Source organism: Terrapene carolina, unplaced genomic scaffold (genome assembly GCF_002925995.2).
Source record: "Terrapene carolina triunguis isolate 2854851 unplaced genomic scaffold, T_m_triunguis-2.0 Scaffold96, whole genome shotgun sequence".
Taxonomy (NCBI): domain Eukaryota; kingdom Metazoa; phylum Chordata; order Testudines; family Emydidae; genus Terrapene; species Terrapene triunguis.
The window spans coordinates 4,681,334-4,702,689 of NW_020664447.1; the positions used below are offsets into that span (position 1 = coordinate 4,681,334).

Below are 21,356 nucleotides of genomic sequence, written 5' to 3' on the forward strand. Positions count from 1 at the left end.
GTTCTTACCCATGAAAGCTTATGCTCCCAATACTTCTGTTAGTCTTAAAGGTGCCACAGGACCCTCTGTTGCTTTTTACAGATTCAGACTAACACGGCTACCCCTCTGATACAGTTCAATAAAAGTCACCTCACCCACCTTTCTCTCTAATATCCTGGGACTGACCTGGCTACAACCACTCTGTATAATATAGTTGGTGTAAGGGTAATGATAGGTCTGTTTTCTTTGAAGTGTAAGGAGTGAACTGGAACAGAAAATGGTGCTTTACAAACTCTTCCAGCAGCATCTGGCTCCTTAAATATAGAACTGCACCAACAGAGGATAGCTGATGTAACTTGACAGGGAACCTAAACACAAACAAACAAAACATAATACCCCATTTCATTCCTCTGTGCCTGGGATTAAAAACAAAGTTATCATGTGTGTTTCCAGTACCACTGCCCATTCTAGAGCAATCGTTACATAACATACTTGGTTTGCCTGTAACAAAAAAAAGTTGGCATCTTTTGCAGGTCCTGCCCACAAATTGTCCGTTAAGATTATGTAACAGATGAATCTGGTCTGTTTGGTACTTTTTTAAATTCATATTTTAAAGTAGGTGATCAGCCTGTTGGTTTGCCACTATTTTATTAAACATCAGAAGAGTTTTCCAGTCTCACTTTTTGATCTTAAAATTGTAGTTCAGTAATTGGATTTTGTCAGCTTACTTTGATTACTTTGTCATTGTAAATATGTATGAGCTGTTAAATGGACCCAGTTTAATCCAATGTGGATTTTTTTAAAAATTAGGTTTTGTAAAACAAGTTCTAGGAGTAATAGGCATATTTCCAGTTCTTCTAAACACTGCAGTGGACATATATTTTGAAGTGACACTCAACTTTTCAGTCATGGTTGTCTGAATTTTATCTGTTGATGTGTTTAAATATTCTATCAGTTTGTCTGCATGTTTGTTTGACAGCACCATGTAGTTTTTTTCCATTGTTTCTGTTTTGTGGGTATTTAACACCTGAGCAAAACTTTATTTGGGGGGGTGAGGAGGGAAGACATAGAACTTATAAACTACAAATGGCTAGAGGGACTTGGGACTGCTGAAATATGATCAGTTTCAAAAGAATATGTAAGCTGTTTCATACTTTTAAAATAATTATTCCCATGCCAGACTTCCAAACCAGCTGTTGCTGCTTGAATACATGGAAATTCGAAAACTGTATTTATTTGGAAATATACTATATAAGTATGGAATTGGCTAGTCTTGTGCTAGTCTTGTGCTGAAAACTAATGTATGTAAGTAATTAAAAGTAAAGAGTCTTGATTTATTAATTATTGATAAAAGTACACTTGGAAAAATATTTTTAATCTGAAAATGTTTCTAATGGTAACAGTAGATTGATCAATCATGTAATTCATGTGATTACATAGCATGTAAGTGTGACTTAAGTGTCAATGCTTGCTTGTATCAAATACAACAGGAAACATGCTTTGTGGGTGGTATATGCCATTGAACTCTGATGCATTTGAAAACTCAGAATGAGAGAGAGTGAGAAAGCATGTGCCTGCCCAGGGCAATTCTAGGGATTGCAGGTCATGACAGGCACTGGATGAAGCCCTGGCAGCTTGGCTATAACCTGTTGTCCAGTCTTTCATTTTCCCACCTCTCCCCTCCAAAGGAGGCTTGATCAATATATTTGACTGGCAGATTGCCCTTGGCTTCCAGAAATAGTAGATTTGGGGTTATGGAGAGAGTGGTTTTACTTCATTTTCAATAGGTGACCTTTCTTCACTGTGAAAACCTCTCTTGAATTGAAGTAAATTCTGTTACAGTATCGGTATAATATGAACTTTTCAATTCTGAATATTGAGAGGATACCCATATATTTTGTGCATTTCTAGTGCCCCATCAGTGTGGAACTGAGCACTAGTACTGCTAATCTTCTATTTATAGGGACTAACTTTTTTATGGAAGATAGAAGAATGAGAATTTTATAGGCAAGTCATAACAAGGCTTTATTGTGCTGCTGCGTAGTTGAGCCAATAATGTGTGGTAATTTAGTGTTTAGTGGCTCAGAGTTCAGCGTGTTTATATATAGTCATGCTTCATGGTCTTGGTGTTGAAAGAGAATTGTGTTAATTGTTCCATCCTTATGTATGGTTTTTTCCTGACTAAAAAGTGGTCACTTTTTCTTGCCAGACTTTTTAAAAAAATGATTAAAATGTTAGTGTTTATCTTTATTCTGGCAATTGCCATGTCAGTACTAAAGCTTAAAAATCCATACCCAAGTGATTTACATTGGACAAATTCATTCCTATTAAGCAGCTCTTATGCTAATTTTATGCTGATTAAACAGTAGTCATCATTAATAACAACTTTCTGGAAAACATAGCCAAACCTGCCAGTTATGAGTAGGGCCCTACCAAATTCACGGTCAATTTTGGTCAGTTTCACAGTCCTAGGGTTTAAAAAAAAAAAAAAAATTTCAGGGCTTCAGATACTTAAATCTGAAATTTCACAGTGTTATAACTGGGGGGGAGCCTGACCCAAAAAGGGATCATGGGTGGGGGGGGGGAAGGGTCTCACAGTTTTGCCACCCTTCTGTGCTTCTGCTGGTGGCGGCACTGTCTTCAGAGCTGGGTGGCCGGTGAACAGTGGCTGCTGGCCAGGCGCCCAGCTCTGAAGGCAGCATTGCCACCAGCAGCAGCGCGGAAGAGAGTTGGCATGGTATGGGAGGGCCTTGGGGTGGAGGGAGGGCAGGGCAGGGCTGGCCTTACGGGTGGGTGACCACCCTAGGTGCTGTGATTGTGGGGGAGGTCTCTGTGGTCACACCCACCTCCACACACAGCAGCGCAAAGCCCCTTTAATTCTTGAGTGCCAGAGTGATGGGCACGGAGCCAGGGATGGGCAGGGCTGGTGGTGCCCTGGCCGAGGGCTCCTACTGTATGCCAGGCTCCAGCTGCTGGTCCTGGCCGGGTTGGTGAGGGAAGGGACTTCCTCTTCTCCTGCATGGGTTACTCCCTGGGCTGGGTCAGACCCATCTCCAGGAACATCCCCTATCTCCAGGAAGCTCTGTGGCTGCTGACTGGGACCCCAGCTCTGAAGGCAGTGCTGCCACCAGCAGCAGTTCAGACATTATATGGTATTGGCATCTTTACTTCTGCATTGCTGCTGGCTGTGATGCTGCCTTCAGAGCTGGATGGGAGGCCAGCATATGCTACTCTCCAGCTGCCCAGCTCTGAAGGCAGCGCAGAAGTAAAGGTGGCAATACTGTGACACCCTCCCTCCTCATAGCCTTGCAACCCCCAGTTTGAGAAATGCTAGTCTTCCCTGTGAAATCTGTATAGGATAAAAGACCAGATTTCATGTGGGGAGACCAGATTTCACAGTCCGTGACATGTTTTTCATGGCTGTGAATTTGGTAGGGTCCTAGTTATGAGTATCTGAAGTATTGATGAGCCTTTTTGTTTTTTGTAGAGTTTGCTTTCCAAAGCTCAAGGAATGGGCTCCAGTTCAGTTAAACTCCGTGTAGGATCCCTCTTCATGAATGTTGGGAAGTCAGAAAAGCGGGATGCTGTTATGAGACGGACACCTCATGTGAACATTAATCCCTTTACTCCAGACTCGCTGTTCCTTCAGACTTCATCTGGACAGTGTCGTAGAAGAAAGAGAACACATTGGAATGAGTGAGTAACTCATACTTCTTCATCAATCTTATTTTAAACCATTTTTAGTTGTTTAAAAAAATATTGTATTGCTAAATTTCCTCGGAAATCTCTTGTTAATTATTTCCCTAAAATCAACAGATGCAAAATGTACATTCTGGATTTAATAGCAATATGTATCTTCAAGATGAATGACACCCAGAAATATATTTTCTGGGTTGCGGTAGGGTATAGTGTGATGTGCATGACCATAATCTGCAGTGGGATTTTTGTCAGATGGAAGGTAAAATTGGTTTAGTGAATCCTTGGATTAGGAGAAGAATTAATAGGTGAACCATATTGTCCAGACATGGATTTGAGTTGGGATGGGAAACCAGCAACTGGACAATGAATCAAGTAGTAATGGTTGTCTTGATTCTGCTAGATAGAAACCAGAAAGGGAGGTGATAGGGTGCACATTTAGCAGTGGGCATCAGCTGCAGCAGTTGTTAATCTCCTAGAAACAACAGGAAAATATATGCAAGAGAGCTAAATTTTGTAGGTGGGTATTACCTTGTGTGATTTCACATTCCAGACTTTTTGGTTTGGTTTTCCATTAGCTTGGCTTTGGTAGAATGTAAGAATTTGAGTTCTTATTGTCTGTCTTTAAGATCATCAAGACTTATTTATTCAATAAATGAACATATTATGAATGTAACTTTCAGCTCTTGTGGGGAGGACATGGAAGCAAGTGACGGAGAGCTTGAAGATGAAACTATCAGACCTGCCAAGGTAACACACTTATTGCTTTGTGTTTAATTAGTAGTGTGTATTTGCAAACCTAAGTCTTACTTTTCCTCTTTTTAATCACTGCAGCGGATCACAATAACAGAAAGTAATATGAAGTCACGGTATGAAACAGAATTTCATGAATTGGAGAAGATTGGGTCTGGAGAATTTGGTTCCGTGTTTAAATGTGTAAAAAGGCTTGATGGCTGTATCTATGCTATAAAACGGTCCAAGAAGCCCTTAGCTGGCTCAGTTGATGAGTAAGTATGTGTTATTTTACTAAAAGCTAGATACTAATTCTTGGTTGCCTTTTTACTTTTTTGCTTCTCCCACATGAGGTGTTCCGGTGTACGCATTAAAATGAGACTTTCAAGATGAATATAAGTTTGCAAGTGTTTATCTGCTTTACAGCTAATACCTTAAAATAGAAATCTAAAACTTACTTTTCATCAGCCTTTCTGAAGTTAAAGGGTAGTATTGTGGTTTATGTGAAGTGGGAAGAGAGACTTGGGTTCTGTTCCCAGCTCTGCCACAGGCATCCTGTATGATCTTGAGCGAATCGCTCTAGTCATCTGTAAAGTAGGGATAATACTTCCTTCCATTAATGGTACATATGTTACACTGATATCTGTAAAGCCCTTTGTGATCCCTGCTGGGAAGGCTTCACATAAGTGCAAAATGTTAAGTATTGCTCCATGTCCAGTTTGAGTGAAGGATAAAGTCGTTAAGCAGGCCAGTTTCTTTTCTTGTGCACTTGCATAATGCTATTTAGTCTACAACAGTATTTTGGATTTAAGCATTCCCTTGGAGTGAAGTCTTTATGAACAAACGCTACCATAATTTATGTTTCAATCTTAACTCTTTCATCTAATGCATAAATGTTTAGTTCCCTTTTAAACTTTCAACCAAAAGAAGGGATCCACAATTGTATCCTCAGGAGCCTTTTCTGAAACTGTTCAATGGTAGGCCTTTAGAAGTGATGTCAATGGTGCTTTAAAAGCATAGTGAATTTGCAGCCCCTTCTTCCAGCCTCTCTAGTCTCTACCGGTGGTGAAGGCTCAGTTGTTCTTGAAGTGGAGCCGTACAACCTGATCTACAACAAAAGCTTGTATTTTACCAGTGGTTAATCTTTTTATAGTATAATATAAATTATTTTAAAACTTAAATACTCAATCACTGACATCACTGCAAATGTAACTTCAGATACTGCCCAATTAAATCTGTAAAAGACATCAGCCTTAAGTTTATAATAGCAAGATGAATTGTTTCTTCTTTTCACTGGTGAATGGTGTTAGATCAGTTGCTTGATAACAAAGCAGTATTGACAGATGAATACCCGTTTTTCAGGCTCAGTGTTAACATGGCTACTGCCTTAAAGACATGTGACCACTATATAAAGAGTGTGTGTGTGTGTGTGTGTGTGTGTGAACTTCCAGCAGACCTAAATTTAGATATTCTGAAATAAACTTAGACTATCACTAAATATTTGTGGGTTTTTTTTATTTATTTATTTATAATAGGCAGAACGCTTTAAGAGAGGTCTATGCACATGCAGTTTTGGGGCAGCATTCTCATGTAGTCAGATACTACTCTGCCTGGGCAGAAGATGATCACATGCTTATACAGAATGAGTATTGTAATGGTAAGAAAAACCTGTTAACCGTCACTTTTGTTATGAACCGTAGGTTTTCTAAAGTTGCCTGTAGGGTTTGAACTGGCAGGTCTCTCGTGGGCATTAGCCTGGGGTGGATGGCACTGGTTGGTTGTAAGAGATACTCTTTTCTAAATGTGAAAGAGATGGAATTACATGTATGTGCAGTCCCTTTTGTAGGAGAGAGCATTTTATATCTCTAAAAACCAAATCACTAAATTTGATCAAACAAAATACGCCAATAAAACAAAACTCTCTAAAAGGGAGGACACAGCAAAAGGTTCCTCCCCTTGCACATAACAATTGGTGAGCCATGGGGCTGTTTGACTACTCCATGGTTGACAAAGTAAATATTGCAGTGCATAGAAACCATTTTTTCTAAGCAAATTAATGCATTCCTTATGGGGAAAACTTTTTTTTTAATTTACTTTGGACATTTATACCACTAGGCCCATACAGGCTGAAGCACAATAAAACAATTAGGTTGCTACTAAACTAAAAAGAAAATCCCTCTTCCCCTATCAGAATTCCTGTCACCCTTTATTTAAGGGGCAGGTGAAAAACAGGTTTTGTGTGCGCCTCCCCCCCTTCCCCTTTTCCACCATTTTAATTGAATAGCTCAGCCTTCATCGGGATCAGCAGCTGGGTCAAAGTCACTAGAAGTGACTTTAATTTTAAACTAACTTTCTGTATTGCTTTTCATGTTAATATTAGAAAGTATGTTGACTCTGAAATATTACTTGTGTATAAAGATTTGAGGAATATTCCTGTACTAAATTGTTTTGGGACCATGAGTAAATCACTTAATTTCTGTTTCCCATTTTATAGATGGGGGTGGGAGAGAGAGTTCTTCGAAAAGTGCTGCTAGTGCAAAGTGTATTAATCTTCCACTTACAAAAGCAGTAGAGAGCTTTTTTTGGGCTCAGTGCAATGTGCTGACCTAAATGTGAAAAAGCCAACTTAAAGAACTTTATCAGGAAAATTCTGTGGGGTCTTACCAAAGTCCCTTAGATGGGTTTAAAACAAAAAATTAGATTAAATGACTCCATGCAAAGAAAAAGTGGACTGCGTCCAAGAAAGGTCATGCTTAAGGAGGACATGCTCAGTTCTCCTTATTTGAATTTTATACTGTTCCTGTGTGGGTCGTCTCACCAGCACAGACTAAATCTATACCTTTTGTGGTTTAGGGTTAGATATTCAGTGCCTTTTGGTTTTCCTTTTGCATAGAACTCTTGCCCTCTCTGTAGCCTACATTCTAGTCCCAAGACAGGAGGTTCCAAAAATTGAGGCTTTCACAATATTAACATGGCAATATCTTCCCAAGCTCTTATGCTGTAGAAAACATTCTAATACAGATTATATGGGTAACATGGCCTCCAATTCATGGATGTTTGGAACAGTTTCTTCACACTTGGGATCCCAAGGCAACTACAGCGATTGCTTACATTACTTTACATGTATTTCAATGTAGAAGCTGGGAATAAGGGGAAAGAGGTATACCATGTGACCATCCAGCTCTCTCTAGACCACCAGCAATGTTCAGTGGTCCATGAACCACGTTTTGGGAATCTCTGCTATATGGGAAACCTTATTCATTTTACATAAAACCCATGTGGAAGAAGGTAGTTGACATATTTTGGCTTTGTTTTAGGTGGCAGTTTAGCTGATGCCATAAGTGAAAACTACAGAAATATGCGCTATTTTACTGAACCCGAGCTGAAAGATCTGTTACTTCAGGTGGCTCGTGGCTTAAAGTATATTCATTCAATGTCACTGGTACACATGGATATAAAGCCTAGTAAGTATATAAACTACTGTACTCTATTGAAGTTATATTTACAATTTCTTTAGATGGTTTAGTCTGTCGCAGAAAAATAAGCAGTCAGCCACACCTCAATAACTGTAAATTCTTTATTCTGTTGCTACTCAGACCATCAGAAAGATCAATTTTAAAATTGGCTAGCATAATTAAAGTTCCTTTAAGTTTATCTTGCATCATTTCTGTGGAACCAAGTTTGTTGACTTGCCAAAAAATTGGCTTCTGTCCCATGAGGTGGTTTCTGCTTTCTAGTTTCTTACTCTAGGGAATGGTATATAATGAAACCAGTTTCTTTATAAATACAGTTGTCTGAGAAATCAGATGAGGTAAAACTTAGATCTGGAATTGTATTCCTTACCGTTCTTCTTCTTTGCAGGTAATATCTTCATATCTAGGACATCAGTTCCAAGTATGACGTCTGAGGAAGGTGATGATGATGACTGGTCTTCTGACAAAGTTGTATTTAAAATAGGTACGGAAAATGCTGCATGCTTAAAGATCAGATGATATAATTGATTTGGTTTCTGAAAAATAACTTTTTCCCCTTAACTTTTCCTTGTAGGTGATCTTGGTCATGTAACTAGAGTATCTAGTCCACAAGTAGAGGAAGGAGATAGCCGTTTTCTTGCAAATGAAGTTTTACAAGAGGTAACAGCATTGTTTTGCTAATTGAAGCTAAAATAAGGTTTAAGTCTGCATGATGTCTTTGCAGTTTTTTTTTTTATTTAACCACCCCCAAGTTGAAATAACTATTTCAAAATTGTAAAACATGAGTTGTTCTAAATGGCTCACCTTTTGGTGTGCGAGAAGATAGATACTTCGGATGTCTCCATTTCCAAATCAGTCGACTGTCCAGTTTCTATTCTGGTGTGGGTATTCACAGACAGTGTTTTTGTTTTTGTTTTTTTTTCTTTGCAGAACTATACTCACTTGCCGAAAGCTGATATTTTTGCTCTTGCTCTAACTGTTGTGTGTGCTGCTGGTGCTGAACCACTTCCGACTAATGGAGACCAATGGCATGAAATTCGACAAGGAAAACTGCCTAGAATACCACAAGTTCTTTCTCAAGAATTATTGGAGTTATTAAAAGTAAGAATTGTTGTATGCAAATGGCTCCTTGCTTATTCTGATACTGTAAGTAGTTAGTACTTTTAAACATGAATCTTTTTTCTTCAAGGTTATGATTAGTCCAGATCCAGAGAGAAGACCTACAGCAGTGGCTCTGGGCAAGCATTCAGTGCTGCTGTCTGCTGCCAAAAAGAGTGCAGAGCAACTTCGTATAGAGCTGAATGCTGAGAAGTTCAAAAATTCACTCTTGCAAAAGTGAGTGCAAAGATTCCTTGAATATCAGATATAGTTATATTTGTAATAATTTGTGTTTTAGGGTGATGAAATATATACTCATTTCAAATTTTAAGATTACTAAAGATAGATCATAAGAGCACAGTAACTGTACTTGCACTAAACCTAAGTCTACTCTTAGAGCTTTTAAGGAGACTCTAAGGGGCCAAATATACCATAGAAACCTGAGAACAATAGCAATGTTTGCATAACATCTAAACAAACTAATTATTTTTTAAAGAAAAATTTCCTTTGCAATATTTTGATATAATCATTGCAGTATTGAGAATCAACATAAGACACTTCATTTGTTTTGTTTTTCACTGATGTAAATAGCATGAATAGTGAATAGCACATTGGGCAAGTTTTCAGTTGTAATAATCAAAGGGTTTTAATAAGGTAGGTGTGTGTGTAAGTGTGACTTAGAAATTGAGATTCCCTTTAGGAAGAGTATTAACCTCCTTAATCCCTTTTGAGCTGGCTGTTAGGTCATTCTCTAAATTATAGGCAGGAGATGGAAGAATTATGGTGACTGTCAGCATTTGAACCTCTTATTTCTTTAATTTTGTGCATCTTTGTGCCTAATGGCTGGAAAGCGTAAGGTGTGGGGTATTGTTGAGTTTTTGTGCATCATTTGCGATTAACATAGATGCCCTTAGTCATTTTTTCCCATGCCTTCCATTTTTCATGCCTTCCACCATTCCCTCTTGCAGTTTTTCTTCTAGCCTTTGCTATAGCTGGTACAGCTAGAGGCAGACTTGCTCTTTTGGTTGGTTACACTCATACAGTCTCCTGATGAATGACTCTGACTGCAGAAAGGAGGAAATAAATCTAGCAATCTGCAGGCTTTTGTTGAAAGACAAATTCTGAGCACTGAGACTCCCCACTTGCCTGTATCCATGAAAGAGGAGGTGTTCCAAAGTTCTCTAAGTCCTATGGTGTTCTTGATATTCTTTAAAGGTTTAGCTCAATGTTGACATAGCCATGACAAAATAACTAATAGCTATTGCAAGTATTGACATGAAGTCTGTGTATGCTGTACATGGCTGCTCCCTCTGCTGCATGTAAGAACTCATCTATACGCTAAATGCTACATTGTCCTTTAGGACGTCCTGGATCAAAGGTACACCTCTACACCAATATCACGATGTCCTCGGGAGCCAAAAAATCTTACCGCGTTATAGGTGAAACCGCGTTATATTGAACTTGCTTTGATCGGCCGGAGTGCGCAGCCCCGCGCACTGCTTTACCGCGTTATATTCGAATTTGTGTTGTATCAGGTCGCGTTAGATCGGGGTAGAGGTATATATTTCTGAAACAGCAGTCAAAGGGATCTGGCTGCTGAATGTATTCAGTGATCTGTTTTACAGCTCTTTGTGTCTTTAAGTGGATAAGAGTCAATTGATATAATTTACTTGGACTTTTGGAAAAAACCTTTGAACCTTTCATGAGGTTATTTAAAAAAAAAAAAAGAGTATTAATGGGGTCAGAGGTAAAATACTGTCATGGAGCAGAAACAAAACAAAGAGTAGGAGTAAATAACTAACTTTTATCATAGTGAAATGTGAACAGTTGGTTCACAATTTCAGTATTAAGACTGATGAGCAGCAACTAGTATATTAAATAGTCTGGAAAAGAGGGTAAGCACTGAGGTGCGAAAAATTACATATTTAGGGTAGTTGATACCAGAGAAGACACTGAGGAACTTTAAAGAACTTAACAAAACGAAGTGGATGGATAACACAATGGCATTTGGAATGTAATTTTGACAAACAAGGTAATGCGTGCTGGGAGTCCTAGTCTGAACTACTTGTACACAATACCAGATTACATTAACTAGAACAACTTGGGGAGAAACAGTTCAGTCTTGAGGGACAATGTAATGAAAAAAGGAAACAATATCAAGATGTGTAAAGAATGGGTGGAGAATAATGGTGCAATTTTGTCGTCCTATATCATCTGTGGTATGCCCTCTCCTGGAATAATGTGTTCCGTTTATGACTTTGAAGTCTAAATAAGGATCATTACAATCATTTTGTGTGGTCTCCTGTGTAATTTGAGCAATAGAACTTTGTGCATCAAGAATGTATCTTGTGTTTGAGCTCCAGGAGTTCTCAAACTTCATTGCACCGCCACCCCCTTCTGACAACAAAAATTACTACATGGCCCCAGGAGGGGTGACCGAAGCCTGAGCCTGCCCCAAGCCCTGCCGCCCTCAGGGGGGCAAAGTCTATGCCCAAGGGCTTCGGCCCTGGGCAGGGGGTGTGTAACCTCAGCCCTGCTGTCCTGGGATGAAGCTGCAGCCTGAGCCACACCACCCAGGGCTGAAACCTTCGGGCTTTGGCCTGGGGCTGCAGGAAATCTAACACCTGCCCTGGCAACCCCATTAAAACAGGGTCGTGACTCACTTTGGAGTCCTGATCCACTGTTTGAGAATCGCTGAGCTAAGTTCTTTCCACCCTGTCTCAAAGAGGGTATAGCAGAAATAGAGGAGATTCAGCAATGGTTGAAAGTAATGACTAGGGACATGAAAATTTTATATGAAAGATAATGATTTAAAAAAAGGAAATAATAAAATATACAAAATAATAAATAGCATAGAAGAAGTAGATGGAACACTGCTGCTATTTTTTTTTTCTTGCAATACAATAATATGGGGATATGCAGCAAAACTGATAAAAGTACTTTCACACAATGCACAATTAACCTGTGGAACTCATTTAGGCTGAGAACATAGCAAGATTCGAAGCGTTGGACATTTTATATGGATAGTGAAAAACATTCGTTACCCTTTTAGGAAGTTGGAAATCTTCATCCTTCATGGCATAGGCCAACCTCTAACTAATGTAATATAGAATGTTTTCCCCCTATGGTCAGGTTATTCTACAACTACCTACTGTGGGGTGTATGTGTGTATATTTTTTTGTTTAACTTCTTCCAAAGCACTTGGTACTAGTCAATGTCAGAGATGAGATGCTACCAGTCCTATCCAGCATGGCAGTTTTCGCTCTCTCTTCAACTCGGTCTTGCAGCCAACTCAAGTTGGACATGTTAAGCAAACAAGAGATTCAGGATATAGTGCCTATATTGGCATATAGAAGGAAAAGGACTTTGGTGGCATTCTTGGGCTGTTAGTCACTGATACCATTCTTTTGGGGGGCAGTCTATTGAAAAGAAAACACTTTGTGGTCTGAATTTTTCTGCAGAGGTTTCAAAGGTAGCTTAACAAGGGAGGCTAGTCTTGAGGATGAAGTCTCTACACTTAGCACTCTAAAAGTTGGCTAGTTGTGGACATTTTAAGGTCAGCTCGTACTGGCAATTAACTACTAGTCTGTATTATTTTAACTGGGGTACAAGGAAGAATTAGATACATTCTTTATTCCACCAATCCAATTAACCATCAGTATTATGGGTTTCTTTTGGTTACCCTTTTCCATAGTAAAATGAAATAATTTGTTCTTAGTTATCATTGGTGACAAACTAGCAGTTGAAATGACACACATCATTAGGTTAATAAAAGGCCCTTATGTTAATTAACTCTATTTAGCTTCTGTGTATGTAGTGGCACTTAATGTCATAGCTATATTTGGGAGTGTTGGCATTAATAAAAATGTGTGTTAAAGTGTTTAATAGCTACTGAGTTACAGCTGCATATAAATTTAAAAAAATCTGTGGGTATTTTATTTGAGCATCAACAATATACGTGGTTCTGGAACTTCCTTCCTGTTTCTCCCTCCAAATAAGAAACTTCAGACGTGATACAGAAACTGGATCCTGAACTTTCCCTGTTATCTCCTGAAATGAGTGGAGACATCAACTAGGTGATTCTGCAAATTGCTTTCATGCTGCCTATGCAAATCCAGATAGGTTGTGGCCTGAGACTGATCAAGAGTCTTATATTGGATGGACATTTCTTGATTCTTCTCTTTCAGAGAACTGAAGAAGGCACAAATGGCAAAAGCTGCAGCAGAAGAGAGGGCGCTATTCACTGATCGAATGGCAACTAGATCTACGACACAGAATAGAACATCTCGACTCATCGGAAAGAAAATGAACCGCTCAGTTAGTCTTACTATATACTGAAATATCCATTCCAAAAAAAAAAGAGGAGAGACTATGAAATCTGCTTAGTGGATTGAATTTTTGAGGAGTTGAAGGAAGAATTCAATTTCTGGTTTCTTGCCCAGTCTTCAATCAGTGTCTCTAGTTTTACAGAAATAACTTCTAGGATTTTTAATTGCAATATACAGCTAACTAGCTGTATTAACAATTGAGATATTGGACTCTAATATCTGGTCTATTGAAAATGTTGGATGTTAATCCATAAGCCTTTCAGTTACACTGTTAAATGTTACACCATCCCAGGGTTAACCACTATAGTGGTGTGCTGCTTTTTAGTGTTACTACATTGTAACAAAAGATATTTTCCCTAATAATCTTAAAAGGGCTTTATTGAAATTAGATTGTCCTTGGAACAGGGAAGGAATGCTGAGGAGACTGGTTTAAGGCCATTCAATGTACCTGGTGTCAGGAAACTTTTTATTGTGAATTTTACTTGTCTGTTCAACTGGGAGCACTTTGTAGGCATTACTTAAACCATGGATAAATAAGCCTGTGGAAGTATATGCCATGTGAAACTGCTGCTATTTTAGTTTTTTGTCCTTGCTGTAAACTGTAGCATTAAAACAATCATTGTTGTGTTTAATAGGCTTTCTGTTAAAACAATTATGTGAAAAATATCTAAGCTGCCTTTAGTGAAAGCAGCATTTTTCTTTAAAGCTAGTGCATTGTGAACTAAATGCACCAATTTTATATTTGAACTTTGTATTAGTGTAGTGCAATTGTTAAATGTCTCAGCTATTAATGTTTTTGTAATTTTTTAATAAAGTTCTCTGAATGTTGGGGTTTTCCTCTTCTCCCTCCCTTCCGTTTCATGTTTGTATGGCTATTGCATATTTTTGTTGGAGTACCTGTACATAATTGTGCTGTTTAGTGTAAGTATTTTGACTGTTCAATGTTCATGTACATAACTGTTTGATCTTGCTTATAGTATACTATACTAAACTGCAGTCTGGGATGCCAGAAGACTGAATTGAATCTATTCCAGTATAAGTTCTGAACTGAATACAATTTGGCTGTCTAATCACTTTTTCTGATACTAGTTAAAAGCTGATAGATATTGCTGAAAATGGAATTTGTTTATTACTGGCATGTCTCTACTCATTAACTTTGATTTAAACAATGTTCCCCATTTGTGTTTCACTTATTTGTATTAGTATTTAATTGGAATATTAAAAGTCAAAGGTTGAGCTTAATACAGTGTCTAATATTTGTTTGGCTTTAAAGTTGTGGAAATAAAATATCTATAATGTAATATATCCTGGCTAGTCCTGATGTGGCCTGCCTACTCCAATGGTTCTGACTCACTTAAGGAGGGCCTATGGCTATGGATGCTTACCATGGGGGAGGAGTAGAGCAATGCTGTCCACCTCTCTGCTACCCACTATAATTTGAGAAATAGCATCTGTAAGCAGTGCAGCCAGGATGGATGGAGAGAGGCTGAGGTGGCTTTTGTAGCTGTGAAGCTGGTCCAAGCAACAAGTGTTGAGGTAATTACTTCAATTTTTAAAGAGCTGTTTCTTAGGTGGTAGATCTAGTGGGGTAAGGATGAGAATTGATTAATTAGGGGGGAAGAATGAATGAGAATAATTCAGGTTAATTGGGTGGGGAGGGGGAAGGGTAAGGGAATAGTTGAATGAAAGGTAGGATGGGATTCTTTGTGAGACAGGAGTCTCAATCCCAAGGGGTGTGTGGCAAGGAGGGGAGAGAAGAGGGTATTTTGTATGTGTATGGTTAAGGGTAAGGTAATAAGCCTACCACCCCATGCTAAGTCTTTCTGGACAACTCTGAAACTGCCTTAATTTTAAGGAGTTACGGGTGACAATCTTTAACAATCTCATCTATTACGTGTTTGAGTTAAATAGGTATTAACAAAGAAGAATTCTTAAATCTTGAGAGCAAATTATCTTTATAGAATCAGATTTCACAGTTGGAGCAGCAAATGCTTGTATTTATTTAATTGTCTGTACCCTTGTAGGAAAACCAGCATACAGAAATCTTGACTTTCTAATGCAAAGAACAATAAGATGACAAGCCTTTGACAACTTTTGTCATAAAAAGGCACAAACATATATTCATTTTATTTGAATTTAAGAGTAGGACCTGCAAAGTAGAAAAATATCAGCATATATATCCTGGATTACATCACTGTGTGCGTCTTTAACAAATGAAGCTGTCTTTACAGAGTTTTATACAAAGAGGCACTGTGGTATTGGATTTTAAAATAGAATAGTTAGATTATACACCTTTGCTTTATGCACATTGTAATGTTCTGATTATAAAAGTACTTGGAATGAAGATAATTTTTTAATTAGTGGCTTGTTGCAAGTGACTAACTTTAAAACAGATTTTTTACATTAGGACAAAAATGGGTAGTTATAAAAAACAGACATGCAGACACCAAGAAAATTGAGTGCTGGAACCTGGAATATGTAATGTCTTGACTTAATGTAATGTTTGTTTTGTTTTGAATGTGTTTGGAATATTTTGCTGGCAACAAACAGTGCTGCTCTTCAGAATGATTCATTCGGAGACACTTAAGGAAGGAACACAGGTCACTTTAATGTGCACAGTTCCCAAGGCACTGCACTACAACTAGCTACCAGGACTTGTCTAAATTATTAATCTTAAATATTGTTTACATTTAGGTAGAAGTATCTAATAGTGCCATTGAGTGCCTCTCATTAAATAATACAGCTATCAGAGGGGTGTGCCACTGGCTACTTTGTAAATCTTGCCTCAAACTTTTTTGCTGGACAAAACTGTTTGGTGACTTCATGTCAAATATGTAAATAGTTTCAAGTTGATGGCACTGATCCTCCTTATGCACTTATCTGATATAGAAGCATCCTCTGCTCCCAGATCTCCACTGCTTGGCACCGGCTGCTCGCTGGTACCGACGGTACTGGACCAAGTAGAATCTCCCACTGCTCCACCCTTTTGGAGTGATGAGGATGATAAGAAGGCAATTTTCTCATCTGGACACTCCTTCCCCAGCAGGTAAGGAATCTCATTATAGACTCAGGGAACAGAGCATCAGGGACCTGCCCACATTGCTCGCCAACCCATGGATGTTCTCTCTCATGACATTTCATATTCCAAGGCCACAATGGTAACCATGGGCAGTCTCTACAGGTCTCAATTCCACAAACCTACCACTTCTCACAGAAAACCTATACGCTTTGCAAGGACATCAGTACCCACGCCCTCTGAGGTAACAGAGGAGGTGGAGGAAGACAGGGATGAGACCACAGAACACGAAACATCCCCTGATCACACCACCTCTTCCCCTGATCAGGCAGTAATGCTCCCACCACCACAGATTACTTCAAACACTTTGAGGAGTTATTCCGATGGGTGTCACAGAGCCAAAATATTCCTCTTGAGGAGGTACCAGAGACACAACACCAACTCCTCACTATCCTACACACTTCGTCCATGATAAAAATAGCTTTGCCCATAAATGACACCCTGCAGAAACTGGCAAACACCTACCGCCATCCCTCCAACCAATAAACGTATAGACAGGAAATACTATGTGCCATATAAAGGCATGGACTTTTTTTTTTTTTCTTTTCACCCACAACATAACTCCTTAGTGGTCGATGCAGTCAACTGACAGGGCAAACCTTCTCAGTTCAAATCCACACCACAAAACCAGAATTGGAGGAGATGAAGGTGAAAAGTTTACTCTTCTGTGACCCTTCATTTCCGCACAGCCAATTACACAGCATTACTCGCTAACTACAACCCTGACAATTATGCAAAAATGAATGGTCCCTTTTTTTCCTCTGGAATTTCCTGGACAAAACCAATCTCATGTCCTCCTTATTGCTAGAACAGCGCTCCAGGCATTGCTCAATGTGGCAGACACAGCAGCATGCATGACAGTGACAGCCATCATCATCTGTAGAGCATCCTGCTAAACTCACCTGGTATCCCAAGCGAACTCCTGACCAAAGTAGAGGTCCTCCCCTTCGACAGGGACAAGGTCTTCTCCACTAAGATGTATGAATTCCTCCATTCCATGAAGGACTCTAGAGCCACACTGAGGACCCTAGGGATCTTTACATCTCCTAACAGGAGACGCAGATACAAGCCCTACAATAGTAACAGAGACAGCACGTCGCAACGCCAGCAGAGACCATACGACAATCAAAGACAAAGGCCCAGACCATAGAAACGTCACCCTAACCAATCTCAAGTTGCGACGTCCCAAGCACCACCAAGCAAATTATAATTTTGAAACAGTAGTTGAGGTTCTGACTGACCTCCGCCAATCATCAGCGCCAGTGGAACAAACAGTCCAAATATTTGGTCATCGGTTTCAACCATTTTACCATACATGGGCCTCTTATCACCACAGGCCACTGGGTTTTAGGGATCATTCGAACGGCTTATACCATCCCCTTTACCTCCATTCCTCCTACCCAGCCCTGTTCCCTGTCCCTCTTCAGTGACCTTCTCTCATGAGCAGCTATTAAGACCAGAAGTACATCACCTTCTACAGTTAGGGGCCGTGGACTAAGTTCCAACACAACACAGAGGGAATGGATTTTATTCCCATTATTTCCTGACTCAAAAGAAAAACGGAGGTTGGAGACCCATACTAGATCTCAGAAATCTCAACAAATTTGTCCATACCCACAGATTCAAAATGATCACACTGAACTCTATCATCCCTGCGCTGGAAAAGGGGGACTGGTTCTCAGTGCTCAACCTACAAGATGCGTATTTTCACATTACCATCCATTCTGCTCACAGAGGATTCCTATGATTCACAGTGGAACAAGATCACTTCCAATATGGAGTATTGCCATTCGTACTCTAGACGGCTCCACAAGTCTTTCCCTGTCTGCGCAAATGAGCGGCTACCACCGCTAGGGTTTTGGTAATGTTGACATTCCCATATTTAGACTATTGCCTGCTCAAAGGCCCTACCTTGCCAGAAACAGGACGCATTACTCAATAAACCACCTCTCTTTCACTCCCTAGGACTACAAATTAATGAAAAGAAATCTACCCTAACTCCAGTACAACAATTGGACTTCATAGGAGCGAACCTGGACTCAGTGGAGGCCAAAGCATCACTGCCAATGCCCTGATTCACAGCAATGACCTCCCTCATATTGTTGGTCTCAGACAGCCCATTGGTGTCTGCACGCACCTGCCTACAACTCTTGGGACACATGGTGGCCACCACTTTCGTTGTAAAACATGCCAGATTACACGTGCACTGCCAGCCTTCAAGGATGGCTAAGATCGGTATATATTTCACCAAAGAACAGCCTAAACAAAAGACTCACACTGACTCCAGAGGTTCTACATTCACTACGATGGTGGACAAACCCAATAAACATTTGCTCAAGCATCCCATTTCAACAGGATCCACCATCCATACAAATCACAACAGATGCCTCACTGATCAGATGGGGCGCTCACCTAAACCAACATACAGTCCAAGGCAAGTGGATGCCCCCATGGAAACACATTTCCACATCAACCTGCTCAAATTATGCATCTGCAACACTTTTCTCCCTATTATACGAGGCAAAATGATAAGGGTCCTGACGGACAACATTGCATGTATGTTCTGTATAAACTGACAGGCTGGAACACGTTCCCACTCCTTATGTACGGAGGCCTTAAAACTATGGAACTGGTGCATAAAACACTATCACTATTACAGCAGCATACCTCCCAGGTCGACTGAACATAATGGTGGACACATTAAGCAGACAGTTTTCCCAAAAGCACGAATGGGAAATGAATGACGAAATAATACAACACACATTTCACATGTGGGGATCCCCACACATAGACCTATTTGGGCATTTTTTGTTTATTAAATGTCGCAAAGTTTTTCTCACGAGCAGGACTGAGAGCACAATCTCTAGGGGCCGCTTTTCTCATCATCATCCTCTTCTATATGCATTCCCACCGATCCCTCTAATCTTCAGAGTAATGCACAAAATACAAACTGACGGCCAAAATGATACATACAGTACCGACATCGCCCAGACAGACTTGGTTCCCTTACTTGACATGCATGGAGATCTGCACACCATTCATTCTCCCTCGCCTACGGAATCTTCTCTCTTAGGACGACGGTCAAGTCCTCGAGCTGGAGAGACTTCACCTGAAGACGTGGCTCCTTCATGGCTCCACCACGACAAACTAACCTGCTCAGAACAAGTAAAACAAGTGTTGTTAAGCTGCAGGAAACAAAATACCCATACTGTTTACCTCCAAAAATGGAAAAGATTCTTCCTGTGGTGCCAGAACAAACAAACAAATATCTGCAGGTCAGGCACTGTTTCCTCTAATCCTGGAATATTTATGGAGAGTTCATCTCGCTGCCATCCCGGCCTTCCCTCAACAGGTAGACGGGACCTCAATATTCGCTCACATGATTACTAAGTGATTTCTAACTGGCATACAGAATATGTACCTGGACATCTGAGAACCCATACCAGCATGGGACTTAAATCTCATGCTCAGGAGTCTAACCAAAGCCCCATTTGAACCCTTAGCCACATGCGCATCTCTTATCTATGAAAGTGACATTCCTGGTCAGCATTACATCAGCACAAAGTCAGCAAGATAGGGGCTCTCATGGCTCACCCCCCATACACAATCTTTTTCAAAGATAAAGTGACACTTAGAACACATCCTAAATTTATGCCCAAATTATTATCTTCGTTCCACCTCAACTGATCGATTCATTTACCTGCATTTCAACCAAAACAACCCACTAAAGCCTGGTCTACACTATGATTTTAGGTCGAATTTAGCAGTGTTACTTCGATTTAAGCCTGGACCCGTCCACACGACGAAGCCCTTTTTTTCGAATTAAAGGGCTCTTTAAATCGATTTCTTTACTCCACCTCCGACAAGGGGATTAGCACTGAAATCGGCCTTGCCGAGTCGAATTTGGGGTCGTGTGGACGCAATTCGACGGTATTGGCCTCCAGGAGCTATCCCAGAGTGCTCCATTGTGACCGCTCTGGACAGCGCTCTCAATTCAGATGCACTGGCCAGGTAGACAGGAAAAGGCCTGTGAACTTTTGAATCTCATTTCCTGTTTGGCCAGCGTGGCAAGGTGCAGATGAGTGCAGATCTCATCAGCAGAGGTGACCATGATGGAGTCCCAGGATCGCAAAAGAGCTCCAGCTCTCCCCATCTCATCACTGTATGGGGAGAGGAATCCGTGCTAGCTGAACTCCGTTCCAGTAAACGAAATGCCAAAACATTTGAAAAAGTCTCCAATGGCATGAAGGATTGAGGCTATAACAGGGACGCAAAGCAGTGCCGCGTGAAAATTAAGGAGCTAAGGCAAGCCTACCAAAAAAACAGAGGCAAACGGCCGCTCCAGGTCAGAGCCCCGAACATGCCGCTTCTATGATGAGCTGCATGCCATGCTAGGGGGTGCAGCCACCACTACCCCAACCCTGTGCTTTGACTCCGTCAATGGAGAAGCACGCAACATGGAAGCGGGTTTTGGGGACGAGGAAGATAGCTCACAGCAAGGAAGCGGAGAAACCGGTTTCCCCAACAGCCAGGATCTGTTTTTCACCCTGGACCTGGAACCAGTAACCCCCAAACCAACCCAAGGCGTGCACCCGGAGCCTGAAGGCGGAGTCGGGACCTCTGGTGAGTGAACCTTTGTAAATATTACACATGGTTTAAAAGCAAGCGTGTTTAATGATTAATTTGCCCTGGCAGTCACGGGCCAGTACAGCTACTGGAAACGTCTGTTAACGTGTCTGGGGATGGAGCGGAAATCCTCCAGGGACATCTCCATAAAGCTCTCCTGGATGTACTCCCAAAGCCTTTGCAAAAGGTTTCTGGGGAGGGCGGCCTTATTCCATCCGCCATAGTAGGACACTTTACCACACCAGGCCAGTAGCACTTAGTCTAGAATCATTGCATAACAAAGCATGGCAGCATATGGTCCCGATGTTTGCTGGCATCAAACAACATCCGTTCCTTATCTCTCTGTGT

General features: G+C 40.4%; 1 protein-coding gene across 1 annotated transcript in view; it reads left to right on the plus strand.

The window, feature by feature from the left end:
• WEE1 (WEE1 G2 checkpoint kinase) overlaps positions 1-14,548 on the plus strand; it is a 17,745-nt gene extending 3,197 nt beyond the window's left edge. Inside the window, exons 2-11 of the mRNA XM_026651239.2 lie at positions 3,467-3,675; positions 4,359-4,425; positions 4,510-4,682; positions 5,943-6,064; positions 7,725-7,871; positions 8,269-8,364; positions 8,455-8,540; positions 8,811-8,981; positions 9,070-9,215; positions 13,166-14,548. Of these exons, the coding sequence (XP_026507024.1) occupies positions 3,467-3,675; positions 4,359-4,425; positions 4,510-4,682; positions 5,943-6,064; positions 7,725-7,871; positions 8,269-8,364; positions 8,455-8,540; positions 8,811-8,981; positions 9,070-9,215; positions 13,166-13,316 (1,368 nt within the window). The 3' untranslated portion in view covers positions 13,317-14,548. The remainder of the gene's footprint in view (positions 1-3,466; positions 3,676-4,358; positions 4,426-4,509; positions 4,683-5,942; positions 6,065-7,724; positions 7,872-8,268; positions 8,365-8,454; positions 8,541-8,810; positions 8,982-9,069; positions 9,216-13,165) is intronic.
• The last annotated feature ends 6,808 nt before the right edge of the window (positions 14,549-21,356 follow it).